The sequence below is a fragment of the Pezoporus flaviventris genome, unplaced genomic scaffold (genome assembly GCF_033815535.1).
Source record: "Pezoporus flaviventris isolate CSIRO_AGI_PZ_B2104156 unplaced genomic scaffold, CSIRO_AGI_Pfla_v1 ptg000013l, whole genome shotgun sequence".
Lineage (NCBI taxonomy): Eukaryota > Metazoa > Chordata > Aves > Psittaciformes > Psittacidae > Pezoporus > Pezoporus flaviventris.
In genome coordinates this window covers 2230170-2249885 of record NW_026892561.1, presented here as the reverse complement: position 1 = coordinate 2249885, position 19716 = coordinate 2230170, and the positions used below count along the sequence as shown (strand labels likewise).

Below are 19716 nucleotides of genomic sequence, written 5' to 3'. Positions count from 1 at the left end.
GCATCCGCACCCAGAGATGCTCGGGTGGCTTCAAACAGGAGCCAGAGCTGGAAGCCCTCTAGGGATAAGCACAACAGCAGCCTCCTTTGCTGCTGGGCTCTGAGACCAGGTCCAACTCCTTATTTGAGTGCAGCACCAACAACAACCCAGAAAAGCCTTTTCCCCTGCGAATCACACGGTGCTGAGGCTCCAGCCAGGAGAGGATGCTGCTGTGTGCTGCAGGCTCCCACCGGCACAAGTGGCCTCAGCATCCACCTGTTCCAGCATAATCAGGGCTGCTGAGGAGGTTTAATTGTACCTTTAATTCCTTCAGGTGTCCAATCTTGTAGCTATTGTCTCAAGCTGACAGTTAGATACCCAGCAATGAAGTGGCAGCAAGGCTCTGCAGGCAGCAGCGGGGTCTGGCCTGGTTTCCCCTCTCAAAACGTTGCCTTAATGGAGCTTAACAGGGCTGGCAAATTCTTCACTTGGAAGTCTCATGTTTGCCCACGCGTTGCACCAACAAACGCCAAAGCAATGCGGGCTCCAATAACAAAGGCTCCTCATTAGGAGGCATGCATGGTGGTGTGTCTTCTTCCCTCCCCAGACACCCTTTTAGGCATCCATGGGATGGTGCAAACCAAGATCATCATCTCCATCATCATCCTTTTCCTTTACTGCTGCTTCCTCTAACGCCCTGATGTACAGAGCTGTCCCAGCAGGTGTGGGATGCAGGACAGCAAAGCCTTTCACCTACAGGACTGACCTGGATCCAGCAGCAAGAGGGGTTTGCTGTGTGATGCTTTACAGGAATAGCTGGTACCCTCCTTAGGATGGATCCACATTCAGAGGCAGTGCTATCAAAAAAGAAGCTCTTGGATTACCCACTGCCCCCAGGCTCGGTTTTTCACCCTTGAAGAACCACATTTGAACATTTTAAGGTCTCTCCCTGCACCACAGTGTGTTTCACACAGGTTACGCCTGGCTCTCAGGGCTGCATTCACCCTGCTTGTGCAGCAAGATTTCACACTGGCTTTGTGCTACGCTGGCTCTGACCCATGCCAGGACAAACACAGGCTGCCCTGTCATAGCCACCCCGTGTGGCGCTGAAAGGGAATATCTTTTGTGTTGGGGCAGGGGTTATTTGGCCATCAGTCAGTAGCATCAGTGCTCCTGGGGAGGAACCCCAGTCTTCTGGAGGTGCAGTGACCACAGGACTCCTGTTTCCATGCTCTTGGCTGCTGGGCTCACCCTCTGCAGGGACCAAGGGCAGAGGTTTGGTGTCACTGAGGTCCCAGGGCAGCCAGCCCCTCGTGCCAAGGCTGTCTTTACAAGGCTGCCATGCTCCAGTGTCTCCCCAGGCTTCACAGCTCTCCTTCAGATTCCAGGAGTGATGCTGGAGCAGAGCTCACAGTGGTGGATGCCTGGATGCACTGGAAAGGAGGAAAACACAGAGCAGAAGAGAAATCCTTCTTCCCTCCAGCTGCTGAAGTGCTCAGGAGAGTCCTGAGAGCAAGTACTGGGTTAGATGACATCTGAAGATCAAAAGAGCAGCTCCAGGGCATGGCGAATGCACCTCATCACATCACCCAGACATCCAGAAACACAGCCTGGGAGCATCTCCATGAGCTGCATCTGCATGTGCCAAGTGGAGATAGCTACAGCACAGCTCCATGGTACCCCCTGAGCATGGGTGGGAGCATGGATAATATTTGTTGGGAATACCACTGTACCTGGGGATGGTTTGGCCCTTCAAGAACTCAGCTAGAAATAACTGACAGGATGACTTGCAGCCATCAGCAAACAACGTTACTTTCCCGAAAGCAGCAGCAGCACCAGAGGGAAAATGAACTGAAGCAGGTGCGGGAAGAGTTAGGAAGTGCAAGGATTGCATTCCTGAGCCAAATGGACAGATTGAGACAGAGGAAAACAAATCAGGAAGCGAAACGGCTGCCTATTGCCTGGATTATTCAGGCACTGTGGGGAGGTGGAGGTTGGGTTCAGGCTCATTCGGAGGCTGGGAGCCGTGTCTCTGTTTGAGCATCTGTGGTATTGCTCAGCCTGGGGTGAGGATGGATTTTGGGGTGCACTTCCACCCTGTGCAGGGCTGGGATTGCCCTGGCGATGTGTGGAGCAGCATCCTACAGGAGCACCAGCCCCACCACAGCGATGACCATGAGGAGCCCAGCCAGGATGCAGATGCTGATGAAGACGATGTCACTGGTGTCCTGGCTCTTGGTTTCACGGGTGTCCATCGCTTCCCCATCCCGCTGCTGGGCATCCACCAGGTTTTCTGCCTGGCTGAGCCTGGATGGGTCGGAGCCTGTGATGAGGGTGACGGAGGCTTCCTTCCTCTTGGGCTCACACTGCACCTCGTACCGGTGGATGTCCTCCTGATCACCCGTGGAAAAGTCGATGTAGAGGGTGCTGACGATGACGGATGTGTTGTTGCGTTTCTGCAACACAAGGGTCACGTCTCACCAGCTCATTTCCACAGGGGGTCGACTGGGCTGGCCACAGGTCAGACCAGTATCAACTGGGAAGATGGGAGGGAATGCCCCTCTGCAGCCGGTGTGACCGACACAGGGCTAACCATCTACTCAGCTTGCTTTAAAGGAAGGTTTGCCCATCGCTTACCTGGGATTCGGTGCCACAGGTGTCGAACCTGGTGTGTATCTTAAAGTTCCTGCCAACCACCTGGGCTGCACAGGACGGGGTCCCCAAGTAAATCCTGTTCCTCTCTAGCTGGGCCAGGGAGTGCACTGGGATCTGGATGTGGAAATCCGTCCGGGTGCAGCTGACGTTCATGGGCACAACTGTTGGGACACAAAACAAGGTACAAGGGAAGGTCCAGCAGTTTGCAAAGCTCACTGTCCTCATCACACACAAAGCAGGCGATCAACAGAACCAGGAGAAGCAGGGACATTGGCCTTGTGAGTTTGCCATGCACCTCCCAGCTGCTGGCATAGCATGTAGGATTCACATGGTGGGTTTAGAAGGGTGCTGGGGAGGGACTCTTCATCAGGGACTGTAGTGATAGGACAAGGGGGAATGGGTTAAAACTTAAACAGAGGAAGTTTAGATTGGATATAAGGAGGAAATTCTTTACTGTGAGAGCAGTGAGGCACTGGAATGGGTTGCCCAAAGAAGTGGTTAATGCTCCATCCTTGGCAGTGTTCAAGGCCAGGATGGACAGAGCCTTGGGCAACATGGTTTGGTGTGAAGTGTCCCTGCCCATGGCAGGGTGTTGGAACTGGATGAGCTTAAGGTCCTTTCCAACTCAAGCCATTCTGTGGGCATCCTCCCAGGGGGATGGCCCAGCCCAGGTCCTGTCCCTCATCAACCCTCCACTGCCCCCATGATGTTGTTATTGATGGGGAGCTGGAGAACAGTGCATGGAGCGAGCTGCTGTTGAGCTGCCCTTGATGCTGAGATGAAGAGCAAGGCAATGGGGAGCCCAGCCCCTCACCATCACGCTCCCTCTGGCCCCTCTGGATGCAGAAAGCATCCATGCTGGGAAAGAAGCAGAGAGGAAAAATGCCTCCCTTTTTAAAGTTAATCCTTGCTCAGCTTGAACCATCCACTTGGGCAGTATGAATTATTGAATTATTCCAGCTCCCTCTGAATAAGGGATAAATAAGACACAATAAAATCAATACGGAATAAATAGTGTCACTTTGCTTCACTTAGTGCATTATAAAGCCATTAGAAGATTTACCAAATAACTAAAGTGCATTAGATCAAGAGGAGGAGAGAATGGATCCTCTCTCCTGGCATGAAGGCTTTCATTCGAATGGCCATAAATCACACATGCCCAGCCCAAGCCATGCCCTTCTGTGGGCCCAAAAGGAAAACATCTGCATAACTGGAGAGCTGTGGATGTGGAGGCTGAAAGGAAAACACCTACGTGGATGTGGATGTGGATATGGAGGCTGAGGTGCTCCTTTGCCACCAAGGGCAAAGGAAGAAAGGCAGGAGCCTTGGGCAGTTGGGAGAAATAACATCCTCTCCGTAATGGGGCTTCCCCCTGCTCTTCAGCATCCCATCTACCTGCAAGCTCCTCCATTGGGAATGGTTTTTCTCCATGGCCAGATACAGTGAGGCCAAGATTTTTCCCCCTGCACACTGCCGTAAACCAGTAAGAAACAAGCAGGACAAGGACAGGGACTGACCTGCTGTACTAAATCCCTGTTAGATGTCTGGTACAATCTCCCTTCCTCCAGAGCCTTGGGACAAAACTCCATCCCATCTCTTACTCCTAGAGCCCCCTACCCCCGAATCCCTTGTGCTACACTGGAAACGAAGAACATTTTGGTGCGGAGGGATAAAAGCTCATAAACCCATGGCCAGCCCCCCCCAGCTCCTGCGCCCCTGGTCCAGCAGCCCTGCTGCGGCTCCAGTCTGCCGGTGAGGCTGCTCCTGTCTGAGTCATCCCTGACTCACAGGTCAGCTCAGATGTAATCATCTTCAAACACCATGAACTGCCTGGCTTCTGAGGTGCAGAGGTTGGCAAGTACACGAGGAAGGTCGCACACCGCTCCTCCCACCGGCTGCAGATGCACTGCCAGGGATACGGGGCATGCCGGCGGCAGGGAATGCCGGGCAGGTCTGGCTGCGTGGATTTGGGAGTGCCGAATCCCAGGGATCCTGCCCCTGTGATGCTGCAGGTGAGGATGCTGTTTATGTCTGCCTGCTCAGCTGTGTGCCAGCAGGGATGGAGCATCCTGGGGAGCAGGGAACAGGGTGGTGATGCTGGAGCTGGTCACCTCTCCATAGGCTTTGGTCCCCTAAAATCCCCCAGGGTTTTGCCTGCTTCAAGCCCTAAGGGAGCAGCAGGATCATGGCAGCAACACATACACAGGGAGAAGCTGGAAAGCATCTCCTGAATACTAAACATGATGTGCAGCATGTGTGAGACACACTCTGCAAGAACTGGAGCTCACCCACCGCATCTTCTCCACCCCGTTCCTGAAGAGCCACGTACGTGCTCTGCTCCTGCAGACGGGTGTCTTCGCTGCACAGTCCTCATGGAAATTACATGGTCTTGGGCATATCCCAATGGAAATAAAGCATTGAGAGCACTCAGGTCAGACCTCACCTCCCACATAGGCGATGGAGAAGCCCCTCCTGGCCGTGTTGCGGTCGGTTTGGAGCACCAGCAGCACCTGGTTGTTGTGGGAGGTGACGGGCGCCGGGCTCTCCTGCCCGCACCACTGCCCCAGCAGGGACCCGTTCTCTGCACCACCATCAAAGGCAGCCACATGGTCATAGTCACAGCTGCCCGTCAGGCTGCTCCGGCCCTCCAGGTCCATGTCCAGGAAGAAGATCCTGACCCGGTAGCCTGGGGGCAGCTGGATGCTCCACTGGCACTTGAGGTTGTTGGGGTAGAAGTTGGGGTACCGAGGGCTGGAGAAGTTCCCTCTGATGGCAGTGAACACCTCCTGGCACTCGCCTGCTCAGGGAGAAAGGGGAAAGGAAAATGTGAAACCAAACCTGAAGCCCCCGAGTGTGGATGAGCTGGCAGATGAGCAGTCACTTCTTTTGCTGGTAAAGGATGCTCTGCCCTTTACCTCACTGCTCCCTTGCGTTTGGCCAAGGGAAACCTACTAGTTAGAGGGGATGGCAATGGCTGAGGTGGCCAAAGAGCAGATGGTTTTCACCCATATCCCCAGGGAATGGCATGAGCAAGGAGAAGGGTGGCTCTTGCTCAAGAGAAAGACAGCCTGGGGCCTGGGATAGCCACAACAGCGCCCTTTGCATCATATGGTGGTTTACAATTCACGTCATATGGCACTTTACACTTCACACCATCCTCTCATGAGGTCTCCATAAAGGGCTCCCCTCCACTGTCATCTCTTGCTGCCATGGGAGGTAAGAGCATCACCACCACCACCACCCCAGGGACCCATCCCCACATCCTTCCCACTGCCCCAGCACCCCGAGCCCCCTCCACCTGAGTAGAAATGGGCCTTGAAGCCCCTGCCACCGATGTTGAAGTCTGACTTGAAGAGGATGAGGAGGTGAGGGGTGGAGGACACGGTGCGGGGCGGGCGGGCGCTGCCGCAGTAGCGTCCCAGGTGGGGGGCAGCGGCGGTGGGGCCATCAAATACAGCCACGTAGTCAAAGCCACAGCCCTGGCCCCCCTCCACCTGGAAGTCCACGAACACCAGGGTGAGGGGTGTTCCACCATCGGGTGCCCCGATGCTCCAGCGGCACTCGGCATCATTGGGGTAGCTCTCGGGGTAGCGAGGGCTGGTGATCTCCCCTGACAGCCCCGTCAGCTGCCCACCACAGGCGTCTGTGGGGAGACACAGATGATGAGGATGATGGGGAGGACCATCCAGGACCATGGATGCTCTGCCACCTCCATCCCTTCCCGATACCTTTCCGGTAGGCAGCAGAGAAGCCGTGCTTGGCCACGTGGCGGTCGGAGCGGAAGACAACAGCCATAACGTGCCATGCGGAGGAGAAGGGTGGCGGGGCGCTGCGGCCACAGAAGGTGCCCAGGAGGTTGCCCCGGTCCCGAGAAGCCCCGTTGTAGACCTGGAGGTAGTCGTAGGCGCAGGTAGTGTGGTACTCGAGCTCGAAGTGGCTGAAGGAGAGCAGGACGGAGGAGCCCTCGGCCACCACGATCAGCCACGTGCACTCTGTCTCGTAGGGGTACAGTCCTGGGAAGTTGGGGCTGGAGAAATTCCCAGAGGGTGCCGAAAGCACCCCCCCACATTTGATGCCTGGAGGACACAGAGGTGGATGTGATGTCCCCTTTCCAGGGGAAGCCTGGAAGAACGGAGATGGGGTACACAGCACTGGCTCCATCCCAGCATCAGCACGCTGCAGGCCTCTGCTGGGCTCAGCCACCCCTTCTCCTTTCTCCCATGTGTCCCACCATCACCTTTCATCCCTCCATGTAACCATGTCCTTGAGCTTGTCCTGCTGGGATAGCACAGCATCCCCTCTATTAATTGCTGGGATAAAGAAAGTAGGGAGTGAGCTTTAAAGTGAGTTTTCAAGGGTGCCCCATCTGCCCACCCCTTCAGCTTTGTGCCTCCTGCTCATGATGCTCCCCCCGTATCATGGCAGCATCGATGAATTCGAGCTGGGAGGAAGAGGGGTGAAGGGCTCGATGGGCTCAACAATGAGTTATGCACATAGGGATCGATTTGATAATGAAATCTTTATCCTGAGACATGGTTATTATAAAATAAGGTGGGGAGGGGACGGTTGCCACCTGCCCCTGGGTCTGATTAGGGCTGAGGTGAAGAGGCTGCTATCGCGGGCACATACATCATGTCTGCGAGGGATGCAGCCCCTGTGAGGCCCTCAGGAGGCACGTGCAGGTTCCCATCAATCTGGGCCAAGTATATTGCAAATCAATAGTGAGGCAGCGTGCACTGCTTTCCATCACGACCACTCTGCAGTGACCTGCCAGCGAGGGGGGTCCTGCGGATGCCTGGAATGCAAATGGGTAAAGGGGTGTTTCCACAAGCAGCAAAGCTAGCCAGATCTAAAACCATCTTGCTGATTACTGGGGATAGGCAATAAAGTCATATGGGGCTGGTACTAAAGGAATGATGTTATTGAAATAACCCTGCCCTGCATCCCAGGGGTGGTTTATCCAGGTAAGGTGAGAGGTTTATTGCATGCGCAGCAACATACACATACATACACACGCCCATATACATATATATACATCTGTGTTACAATGGCACATAGTGAAAGGACAGGGGAGAATGGTTTTAAGCTGAAAGAGAGGATATTGAGATGAGCTCTTAGGCAGAAGTTCTTCCCTGTGAGGGTGCTGAGGCATTGGCACAGGGTGCCAGAGAAGCTGTGGCTGCCCCATCCCTGGCAGTGTTCAAGGCCAGGTTGGACACAGGGGCTTGGAGCAAGCTGCTCTAGTGGAAGGTGTCCCTGCCCATGGCAGGGGGTTGGCACTGGATGAGCTTTAAGGTCCCTTCCAACCCAAACCAGTCTGGGATTCTGTATTTATGTAGGCAAGTGCAACCCCAGAAGTTAAAGAAACCCTTCAGCAAAGCACCTGTACACCACAAAAGGACATCCCCCACCTGCAACCTTCAGTAAAACAAGTGTGAAGCAGTAGAACAAGCACGGAGCAATGCCCCACACTTGCTGTCACACATGGTGGCTGCAGATCCCAGCTCCTTTCCCCAGGCCAAGCTGAGGGAAGCGAGTCCCAGTCCCTGGGACCTGCTTGCCCCCAGAGCCACTGCAGCACCCACAATCAGCCCTCTCCTCCCTGGGGACCACGGATGCCCATGCAGTGCCTGTGTCCCCAGTAGGAGCTGAGATTTGCGCTCTTACCTCTGCCTGGAGCATCCCCGAGAGCCCCACACAGCACGGCCAATGCTGCCAGGCAGCCTGCCCCCATGCACCTCATCCTCCAGCAGGTATATCTCCCCTCAGCAGCACCCGAGCATCCTTTTGGAGCTGTCTATCTGGGAGGGAAATAAATAACTAACTAACTAAATAAAAAAGCAGGAGGCCTGTAGAATTAATAATGGAATGAATAATTCATCGCTTGTTTGAATTAAGAGCGGCAAGGCAACTTGATCTATTCCTCCCTTCCTTCACTCAGTTTTAATGATCTGGATCAAATGTCCCAAGGATTTACACTATACCAGATACCTTGTCAATACACTATATTTAGAAGAGATATTAATGTTTCAGAGATGGTGTATAACGGCAATAAGTCTGGGCTGACAATGTGCCCTTAAGGGGCTATGAAAATAATTTAGCTCACCAGTCGAGCCAGTGGACCAAAATGGGGATTTCAGACTTGCCGCAGAAAAGCACCTCAGGAATTACCATGATTTATGCTACGGCACCCACTGCACAAAGCCAACGGGTGGTAAACGCTGGGGAAACAGGGAACAGGATTTAACCGCAGCCACGACTCCACGCCAGCTGCCAGGTCAGCATCCCTGCAGCAAGAGTCCAGGCTCAGCAGGATGCTCAGCGCGGGAAAGCGGCAGTCGTGAGCACTAAAGATAGCAAATCCCACCTCCCCTGAGGGATGTTAGAGATGAATTGTGACTCACGGGCAAAAAACATCGATTATTATGGAACCTGCTATGGCCTTGGAGAATTACCAGGTTCTTCCAGGCCGGCTCGCACTCAGGCTCTCGGATGCACCCGGCTGACGGTGCTCAAACCTTTGTGTTCGGTGGGAGAGATGCGCCACGTTAACTGGAAAACCCCAGTCCCAGCAGCACTTCAGTTCATTCCTGCCTGCCCAAGAGGGAGAAGACTTTCCTGCTGCCATAACCCACACCCGGATGAATGCCAGGAAACAAAACCCACGAGGGCCTCCTGGCTTGAGGGACCTGAAGAAGTCACCTTCAGGGGAAGCAGCAGCGCCTATCTCTAAATCTCAGGCGAGGAGACAAGTTGCATTTATTAATTAAGCAATGAGGATCGATGCCCGAGACATTTCCTGTGGATTAATGATGGGCTGGGAGGAGCTGACGGCCTGAGGTGCTGCTAAGGACCATTAACGCCAACTGGTCATGAATCCCCAGGAAATGCTCCATGCCAAGGTCGTTAAGTGCCTCAGGATATTTATGGGCAATAATAACAATAACATTTGTACAGGCTCTCTCCTCACTGCCTGGCCTCGCTGGCATCGGGGCATCCCAGCCAGGAGCTCTCCATCCTGAGCTGAGCTGAGGGGGAGACCATCAGGGTGTCTGTCCTGGGGTGCTGAGCACTGCATCACCCCACCAGCACCAGGAGGAAGAGCAGGAGATGCAAGGCAGCCCTGCCTGTCCCTGGGTACTGCTCCAGTGCAGGCTCTGGGAGATGGCTGTGATGCTGGTGCTGACCTCCCAGGGATGCTGCAGAGCTTAATTATCTGTATCCCTAACAGGCTTGGAGAGGAGGGCTGTCCCCGTGCCTTGTGACACACGTGTGTGGCCACAGCCTGCAGCAAAGAGGCAGGAGATGTCTGGCACCATGGCCTGTGGTGCTGGGGCTTCTCCTGGATGCTTCCATAACCACAACCCTCACAATCTCAGCCAAAAGTGCTCAACACTCCCACACATGATCCCCTGGGATCAGGCACAATGTGCTCCCTGACTTCTCCATCACTGCACAACAGAGCAACACATTCATCCTCACCACATCCAGCTCCAGCAACACCCACCATCCTCCAGCCCTTCCGCCATCAGCCTCAGCACCAAGCCACATCCCAACATTGAGCCAGTGTCAGGACACTGGTACCTACATGGCCACTCCTCTCCATCCCTCCAGCTGCGCTCTGCATCAGGGATACCCCTGGGATACAGGGACCGGGGCCATGCAGCACAGCAGCTGTGCCCCACTCCCGGGAGACCTCATCCATCAACCACAGGCACATTCCCCCTCCTCCTGACCTGGGGATGGCCATTCCCTGGCTGGGTCTGAGCACAGGATACACTGCTCGGGTTGGATGCAGCTGGGATGCAGGCAGAGGAGCGAGGCATGGAGGTCAGAGGTGCTCTGGATCAGCCCAGGGTGCTTTGGTCCCAGCCAAAGTGGGTGATTTCAAGGTGTGTTGTATCGGGGCTGCCTCTGCTCCTCTGTGGGCAAATTTATAAATCATGAGTGAAAAAGGCATTTGATTCATTTAAATAGAAAGGATGTGATCAGGACTGCGAGACTTCAGAGAAGATCAAAGGTTTAAATACGGTCCCCAGGAGAAACGGGAATTATTTAGGCAGGAAATAATGAGATGAAATGAAGAAGGTATTTAGGCTGCACATGAGGTAGAAGAAAGGAAGCAAAGGGAAAGCCCTCTCCCCAGCACAGGGCTGCCAGGGTGATGGGGGCTTCCTGGGGGCAGACAGAGCACCCTACCAGCACCCGTGTCCCACTAACCACTGCAGGGAGCTCACGCACCTCCAGCTCCAGTGATCCCATATAATCGGCAGCATCACACCATCCCCTGTGAAACTGCCACGGCAGGGTAGTTCCCAGGTTCCAAAGGATGCATACCTCTCATCCTCCCTCTGTAGGGAAAATCCTGCCCCTGAGCTTTCCCATTCCACATCCCTGCCTTTGCGGGAGCACCACGCAAGCCTCTAAAAGGGGCTGTCCCCAGTTGGAAGAGGGGACTCCAGCCTGGGGAATGACAAAAGGCAGGAGGGGGAAGGGAGAGCAGGGTGGAAAATAAAGAACAAAGTGCCTAGGGGCGGTTTAAAGGCCCCTCCGAGGTCATACTTCCAAAGCCATCGTCTCCCCCATGGAGAACGTCTCGCAGAGACCCCGTCCCCTCCGGCGCGGCACGCATCACCTCCTCCCGCTCTGCCTGCAGCCTGCCTCTGCAGGATTGCAACCCGCAGCACTCACAGCTTGCTCCGTCTCTCACCACCCTCCCTTTTAGCCAGGAACAAAGACAGGAGGCTTCGCGGCAGAACGGCCACACCAGCTGGGGAGGGTTTATCCATCCTGGCCCATATGTGCTGAAATACCCAGACATATTGGGGTTGTGTTTAAAGGAACAGGCCCAGCTTTCACACACAAAGTCGTCGCTTTCCCGAAGCGAGCGTGAAGTTATACCTCAGGCCTGTGCAAAAGGGATTTTTAGCAAAGCCTCACAAAGGCAGAATATTTAAAGCAAGAGGTAAAGAAGGAAGGTTTTCAGAGAATATCATATCCAAGGGACATATCTGTGTTCCTAGCTAAGGCTAAAGCAGGGAGGATAAAGATAAAGCGACTCCTTATATCAGCCCCATGCTGTGCAGAAGCACCTCCACTACACAGTGGCTTACAGCAGCTGTAGCATGGGTTTGGGTGGGAAGAAAGAGCTTGCTTTGGATCTACCCTGGAGAACTCCCCTGGATTTCTCTGCAGAACCCTGTTTTGGCTTTCCTGTCAGCTCTTGCTCTGATGAAGTTAACATAAAAAAGCTGCAGCTACACTGGATTAAGTCCAAGCATTTGGTAACTGGAGACAAATCTCACTGATGCAAGGGGAACCGATGGTTCCTCCCAGCGTGAGAATCAGAGCCACCATTTTAGTGCATATTGCTTGTTTTGAGTAACTCTTAAAGTACATCTCCTTTGTGTAAGGTGTACTATTTGATACAGATAGAAAATGAGGCCTGAATGGTAACACGGCATCATCTGTCACAGCCTGGGCAACCCCAGCACAGGATGAACTGGGAATGAACAGAAAAACACAAAGGTGTGCAGAAAGGCTGTATTTCCAGCTGTAGTAAGTAAAAACAGGGGTCTAAAAGAGCAGAAAGAGGGTATCTCAGATAGGGTAGCAACACCTTGGGCTGAAATAGAAGGGGCTGGGGCACACAGGCTGGTGCTGTGCCAGGGCTGCCATCCCCAGTGCAGTCCTTGGCTCTGCGCCCTGACCCACCGGGAGCACACAGGCGGAGCCCCATGAAGCTTTCACTCCTCAGGTTGTGCTCTTGTACGCCTATAGCACTGCCTTGGGCACCTGAGCGAGCCCTGTGAGAAACAGAAACAGCTGTTTATTTGGAAAGAGGTTCAATTTAATGAACCAGAGCTGCGATACAACACTTGGGGGACACAGAAAGCAAACAAACGTCCTCGCTGGCAGACAGCAGCTACATCCTGGATGCTTTCTCTCAGTTTTAGGACACGCTCTTTCTCTCCCCAAGCAGCATTTCAAGCGTTAAGGACCAGGGTAGGTAACACAGGCTGGAAAGGCTTTTTCCACAGAAGATCAGTGCCTCCTTCTCTGTATGAGTGTAACAGGGCAACTGAGGCACAGAGAGGTGGATGTGACTTGCCTGCCATCACCCAGCAAGGTAACGACACAACTGAAATGAACCCCAAGGACTCCAGGGTCCTTGGCCAGGCAGTCTTCTCCCTGAGGGTTAAGCCTCTCCCCTGGAACACCTATCAGGGTACAATACCACTGCAGACTAACATAGATTGCAAAGCAACTCACTGATCTTCATGTTACAGCAGAGCTCTGTACTTGGATACCTTTAGTGCCCTTAGGAGATCCCCCTCCTGAAATCGCATATGAAGGCTTCCATTATCACTACCATGCTGCTCCCTGAGGTGTGGGTGGCACAGCACATAGCAGCCACTCTGGAATGGCACTCGCTCCTTAAAACACTCAAGAGTGAGAATCATAATGGAGACAAAAAACTTGATCCAAAGGCCTCTATAAGTATATGCACAGGGAACTAAGTCTATCAAGACAACCAATTTTGTGCAATGCCTGCAGAGAAATGACGACGTCCAAGGCTCAGCCTATGGTTCCTCAGGTCAGGAATATCCTGCTAAAAGACAAAACAGGAATCTTCTTCAATTCCTGCAGCTTTAAGATATCTGCTCATATCCTCATTGAATGCAGAAGAGCCGCAGATAATTACAAATGGCCTTCTTCTGCAGGAATTTATTATAGTCTTCATTAAGCCTTCATCAAGACGACCGGTGTACGTGTTTTCCTGATAGCTCCAGGGAAGTTGTTCCAGGGAAGGTTCCTGAAGAGACAAAAGTTTTGCAGTGTGTCATGTTAATAAGGACAAGTAATTGCTTACAGCAAACCTCCCTCCTTCCCTCAGAGCGCTGTACAGGACAGTCTCGGGGTAAAACTCACTTTTCCTAAGAGCTGCATTCCTCTTCCAAAGCCCAGATCAAATCCTTGCTGCAGTACTTGGCCACTCACTCAGAGGGAACTGCACAAAATCAGAGTGTAGCTATCACAGAATCACAGAATGGTCTGACTTGGGAGGAACGCTAAAGCTCCAACAGTTCCAACCCCCTGCCACAGGCAGGGACACCTTCCACTAGAGCAGCTTGCTCCAAGCCCTGTCCAAGCTCGCCTTGAACAGTGTCCACAGCCACAGCTTCTCTGGGCACCCTGTGCCAGCGCCTCAGCACCCTCACAGGGAAGAGCTTCTGCCTAAGAGCTCATCTCAGTCTTTTCTAGTTTATTTCCCCCTTGTCCTATCACTATGTGCCCTTGTAAGAAGTCCATCTCCAGATTTCTATCACTAATAAATGCTGTAGAACCTTCTCCTTTGAGAACCACTTGCCAGTGCACCTCTTCTAATAACCAAGTCCTAAATCCCAAGTCTATTCCTCTCTATTGGCTCTCCCATTCCCAAGTCTCTTTCAGTCTCATCTCCCTTGACCAAAACCGAAAGAAGCCTGATCCTATGAGAAATGTTAGATCCATCAGGGACTCCCCTAATCCTATTAACTAGAAGCAGAAGGTGCTCAGATGTGGTAGTGACAGGCAGCAGAGTGAAATACCGAGGCAGACAGACGCACAATCCTAAAAGGGAGGATGCATGAATCAGTGTTGGACTATAACAAACCTGCTAAGAGAAAAGAAGAAAAGGAGAGATGTACACACAGGGCAGACAGTGTTGACAGGGGTCAGGCAGGTTTCTTGCCCTTCACTGATTGAATTTCAAGACCTCTTCATGCTCTTGAAACAGCCCTGTCCTGCAAAGGGTATTTAAGCTATGTCACCAGAGACAATTACCTTCCTCAGAGCAGCTGAGGGGGTGCCTAAGTCACAAGTACTTTTCCCTACACCAAATCTCAACTTGCTGAGCCCATATGTGGAACATAATGTATGAGACACATACACTATCAGAGATACAAAAAATGATTCATCTGAGAGACTAAAAATGCAATGGGATTCGTTCCCTTAGCATAAATAATTCTTTCTATACCCTCCTTGCAATGAATCCTCAGCTCCGAGGGAAGTAATTTTTAACCACCGAATCCATGCAGAACACAGGCAACTTTGGGACCAAACGGAAATAAAAAAGACTGCTCAAAATGTAAGACCACTGAGAGGGTATGCCCTCTTCCCATGGATTTGGCAGGGGAAAAATAATGCTATAGAGGGAGAAACAACTTTAAGAAGTTTAAGAATGGGTCAGCTGGGAGAAATAATTGCTGGGAGAAATAATTGCTGGGAAATCGGTGCTAACATACTAGAAGAGAGCTCTAGCCATGAGCAGTGAATGGAGAATAAGGACAGATTAAGACACTGGTACTGGGAAAGAAGAAATAGTTTATTTGCTGTGAGTATCCCAGAATCAAGTTTTCCTTGCACAAATGTTTAGGTGCAGCAACAACCATCTGAAGTGGGGGAAAATAATCAGCAGTGACTATGAATCAGTGGAGTCATCCCAACAGAGCAGCAACAGGGCAAGGAGGTAAAGAGGGACAAGCAGTGACCAATGGTCACTTCCCAAAACTCTCCATACTAGCAGCAGTGTGAGAACACGTACCAGATTTAAGAACAGCAGCTACTGGATCACAAAATAGCCTCAATGACCGGGAAAGAATTAAGATCATGCTCTTGGAAAAGCAGAGGAAGCAGAGGCTCATCCAGCCCAGAAAACCCTCACACAAACAGGCTTCATATCCATTTACTTACCTGGCTTAGGACATAAAATATTCTGATGTTCCAGTATCGAGCCAGATCCTGGAGAAGAGGTTTCAGATAAATTTTGTCAAAGGTAGGGAAGCAGCAAACAAGAGTTACAAAGGTTTCATCCTCTTCATCTTCTGTTATGGACTGGAGGATGGGAAGCATCGGTGCAAGACCAGTACCGGATGCCAGCATGAGGAGTTCTCCATGCTAACAACAGAACAGAGAAGTGTGGATGAGCTGTAGTGACTGGAAATGGATGTGCTCAGGGTCAGCCCCTCCTGCTGCTGCACTGGTAAAGGGTCCCTTAAGAAAGGGCGCATCAGAAAGGTCACAAACTGGTAAATTCAAATCTGAGAATGTATTTTTCTGCAAAAGATTACAGATAGCACTTCCAGTGTCCATGTATCCAACCTAACAAAACTGGATTTTACCCAAATATAATATTTTTATCTTAACTTTAGCCTCGATTTCAATTATTGTTCAGTTTCAAGTCTACACTACACTTTGCTGACCCACTAGCCACTGTTTTCCCACTGGAAACACTCCTGGTGTTTACCTTGGATGCTGCAAAGTACAATCCTGAACGTTCTCTGGGGGAAACGGTTTCTTCTCCATCCTGATCTGTGTATCTTCCTGGTGCATTATCTCACTTTTCTCAAAGAGCTACCAGCAGCACACAGTGCTTCCCACCCACAAGTAGGGGCATTCACTCTACTCAGGATAGGGATGTTCAAGCAGGAAAAGTGCTCTGTGTAGAAGGACAGAAGATTCCCAGAACTTTCCCCTGCTGCCAGCCAGTGTATCAATGCCAGAACTGGGACTTAAGCCCCTTTTCTACAGCAAGTTGCTTCAAAGATCAATCAGGTGCTTTGCAAACTGCCTGTACACAGATCATCCAGACAGGCCCTAAACACAGCCACTTTGAGGGTATGACCAATGACATGTTCTGTCCCAAATTGCTATCTGGAAGCTTTTAAGAAGAGAAGGAAACAGTAGCCTAAACCAGCAAGGAGAGTATTTCAGGAAGCAGAACACAATTGCTCCGCATGGAGCTTGGCCACTGGGATTTTATAGTCTTATTTTTGTTGGAGGGAGGGGAAGAAAACTCTAGGCTTTGGGATCTTAATGACCAGCTGTCCTGGGTTCTGCTCCTCACTTGAAAGGTTATAATTAAGTAACTGAATTAGTATGTGTGAGAACCCTTCCCCTGAAACTGGATCTGCCTCTCTTTGCAGGGAGCCTGGTATCAGACTGGGATCAACACTTGCAGAGAGGCTGCGTGACGTGACACCTCACTGGAGCTGCTACAGTTCAGGGAATACCCAGGACAGAAAAAGATCAACACTTCCCCTTCGCTTGTGCTCAGTCACAAACCAGCAACGCAGTTCAAACGAGGCAAAACCCATCTGCACTCATGGCTGGTGCAAAGTAAGTTCTCTTTGTTAAACACATCAGGAGCTTCTAATACAAGTAATGAACAGATGCTAGTGTCTTCCAGCCTCCCGTCCACCTCCCTCTCCTCTTCCTTCTTAAATATTCTGCAGTTCAATGAGGTGTACTTTCTCCAACTGACTGCTAATGCTGTAGCACTCTATAGTAACCCAGGAAGTCCCTAAAATAATCATGAAAACAGTAATCAAATTGATGTCTTCCCCCTAGAGTATTAGACAAAGCTAGCTGCCACATCCTCTGTCTCTTAGGGAACTAACCTTATTAGGTCGATACGGGAACCCTCCAAATGGCCCACGCCAAAAGACCGTGTCTCCTTTTTTCCATGTTTTTATGTATTGTGACATTAGCCCAGCTTCATAGCACTAATAAAAAGCATTGTACAAAAGAAAAGAATAATTATACTCTGTTGGAAAGTTTCCCAGCTTAAAGTCAATTATAAAGTTATCTACATTTAAACAAGAAAGGGACAAAAAAACATTGTATGGGTTTACGAAAGAAAGATCATTTCTGTTTGAAAAATAACTCAAAGTTATACCCAAAACAAAGACATTTAAATTAAATCATATTGGATCCATTCCAGCTTGACTATAATATAAACACAAACCACTCTCATGCAGCCTGAATTTCCAAAACTGGAAAAAGCTTATCAGAGCTCTTGCTTACAAAGCACAAGAAGAGTGTCTTGAATGCAAAGCACAGTCCAAGCCTTCAAGTGTTCTCCAAATCTCAGAGTATGGGGTCTGGAAATGCCCTCTGGATACTGTTAGTTATATAAACACTGCATAGCTCTTGCTTTATTTCAGTCTCTCAGATGCTGTGTGGATACAATTGGTGCCCCAAAGTCAGGTTTCTCATTTATGAAACTCCCGTTTTCAGAAGAGATCATGTGGATTTTAAGAGATGCTTTCACATTTTCAAAATTAAGATATGTTAATATGGGCCTCATGGAAGAAAAATATTAGCAAAAAACTGCCTTACTTTCTATGAGGCACAAACAATATTATCTGGGCTTTTGCCTGCAGGAATGCCAACCTCAGTCATGACTGATGAGAAAGGGTTGTGCTTGTTAGAAACAGAGAAGCAAGGAGAGGCTGGAAAATGAAGGGCTCTTCATTCTACAAGCACTCTTCTAGCTATGTCCTATATGTCTACCTACGTCCTATATGTAAGACCACTTTATGGTTAATGAGAGCAAACGTGAGCAAAAGAATGGCCACAGTCTATGGGATCTAGCTGGAGAACAAGGGCTGGTCCAAACAGCAAGAGCAGATAAGCCCAACAGCAGACAACTGGTCTCGCACTGAGGTGATGCCACTGATAAGCCTGAGGAAGAGCAACACAGCCCGAGGTGAAGAGATGGTATGTGATATGAGCCTTCAAAGACTCCAGCCTATACAAAAGCAGCATATTTTGGGGTATTTTTCCGCATGCACGTTGGAGAGAAGCCCAGCTCCACACCCCAGGGCCTTGGCTGGCCACCAAGCTGCACTGCAGGCAAACAGAATCAGTCAACCACAAAGCAGCTAAAAAGTGACTGAGCAAGCGTGTGCTTGTGCTTGCAAGCAGTGTTAGCCAATAAAGAACAGAGATGCTCCTCCCCTCCTAACAACCCAATTTATACAAGATACCTGAAGCATTAACAACTATTAGCACCAGCTGTTACATTCAAAAGGTAAATGCATAACATACATCCAAGCTCTGAGTTACTATCAGAAACATTTCTGTTCAGAGGGCTCTGGACAGATACTAAGTCTCACACCAAGAGTGTGGAGCTGCACCAAAGGAGAAGTATTTTAGATTGATCTTCTTCAAATATATATGGAAACCCAAAGTAAAAGCAGAAGTCAGCCCCACTTACTGCCTATTCCCAACTGACCAGGGCAATGGAAACCAAACCAATCCTTCTTTCTCCCAAATTATTCCCCAAAATTGAAGTGAGAAGTGATTGAGTGGGTTTAAAAAGCATTTTTTCTAAACAAAAAGAAATAATTATGTCCTGGGGGGAAACTTCTACACCCAGTTTTACATGGAGAGAAACCGTAACATTATAAAATCACTCAAAAAGAGGGTTATGCTCCGTAAATGGCAACTCCCTCACTCTTAACTGTAGTATCACAAATGCAGTGCTGTAATAACAGGAGACAGAAGGATTTGAACAGTGCTTGGATTGCAAAGTAATAATAATAATATAGTACTTTCCAAAATTGCCTGAATAGTGTGAAATATACCACAACCTACAGAATGAGTTATACAAATGGCTGCTTTACACTGGGTGTTACCAACCTTTTTTGTCACTGCCAGAGAGTAACTATAGCTCCCTTTGGGATGAAAGGTTCTATATAAAGGAAAGGTATCATTACAATCATTACTATTATTATTGAAATGCAAAACCTGTGAGTAATAAGCAAGTATATGTGAAATTTCACAGTCATCCTGTGAACGTATCCTATTAATCCAACTCAGATGCAACACTTCCCTACCACACACCAATTGCCACAAGAATGGTGAAATGACCCTCCCACAGGTGTCCTACAGAAGCTGAAGGGTTTTGTAAAGAACAGCATTTATGCTCCAATGTACAATGCATAATAGCCCCCCCCAAACTTGAAATCCTGGAAGACATGCAGAGGACAAGTGGCCATTCTCTGCAAGCCACTTGGGATACCCAGCAGTCTGAATTTCACAGCTACACTGAAGCCTGTGCCTGTCCTAAGGCATCACCAGTGACACACAAACACAGGACTGGAAAAGTGTTCTTCAACTGGATTCTTGCCACACAAAGTAATCATTTCTGAGAGCCCTGCAGACTTTATCCAGACTAATTTCCAGCTAAGTTCTCCTATAAAATCCTTTTGAACTCGACCAGCGTCTTGTGGTGCCTTCCAGAAGGATCAGGAC

General features: G+C 50.3%; 2 protein-coding genes across 10 annotated transcripts in view; both read right to left on the bottom strand.

The window, feature by feature from the left end:
- Nucleotides 1-1347: 1347 nt before the first annotated feature.
- Nucleotides 1348-9320, bottom strand: CDCP2 (CUB domain containing protein 2). Of its 2 annotated transcripts, none has more exons than XM_061451197.1 (6): nt 8302-9320; nt 6363-6710; nt 5933-6277; nt 5078-5431; nt 2617-2795; nt 1348-2435 (listed from the first exon to the last, which is right to left on the bottom strand). In XM_061451197.1, the coding sequence occupies exons 1-6, from the start codon at nt 8375-8377 to the stop codon at nt 2121-2123; spliced, it is 1617 nt and encodes a 538-aa protein (XP_061307181.1). In that variant the 5' UTR covers nt 8378-9320; the 3' UTR covers nt 1348-2120. The 2 variants fall into 2 exon arrangements, with proteins under 2 accessions (XP_061307181.1, XP_061307182.1); XM_061451198.1 differs by having other exon boundaries at nt 6363-6522.
- Nucleotides 9321-12447: 3127 nt separating this feature from the next.
- LOC133268295 (NADH-cytochrome b5 reductase-like) overlaps nt 12448-19716 on the bottom strand; it is a 131542-nt gene continuing 124273 nt past the window's right edge. For 6 of the 8 annotated variants that reach the window (XM_061451211.1, XM_061451209.1, XM_061451208.1 and 3 more), the window contains 3 exons: nt 17076-17180; nt 15370-15573; nt 12448-13450 (listed from right to left, as the gene is read on the bottom strand). In XM_061451211.1, coding sequence (XP_061307195.1) covers nt 13247-13450; nt 15370-15573; nt 17076-17180 — 513 coding nt within the window. In that variant the 3' untranslated portion in view covers nt 12448-13246. Of the gene's footprint in view, nt 13451-13874; nt 14421-15369; nt 15574-17075; nt 17181-19716 lie in introns of those variants that run through there. The other 2 variants (XM_061451213.1, XM_061451212.1) reach the window with 2 other exon arrangements.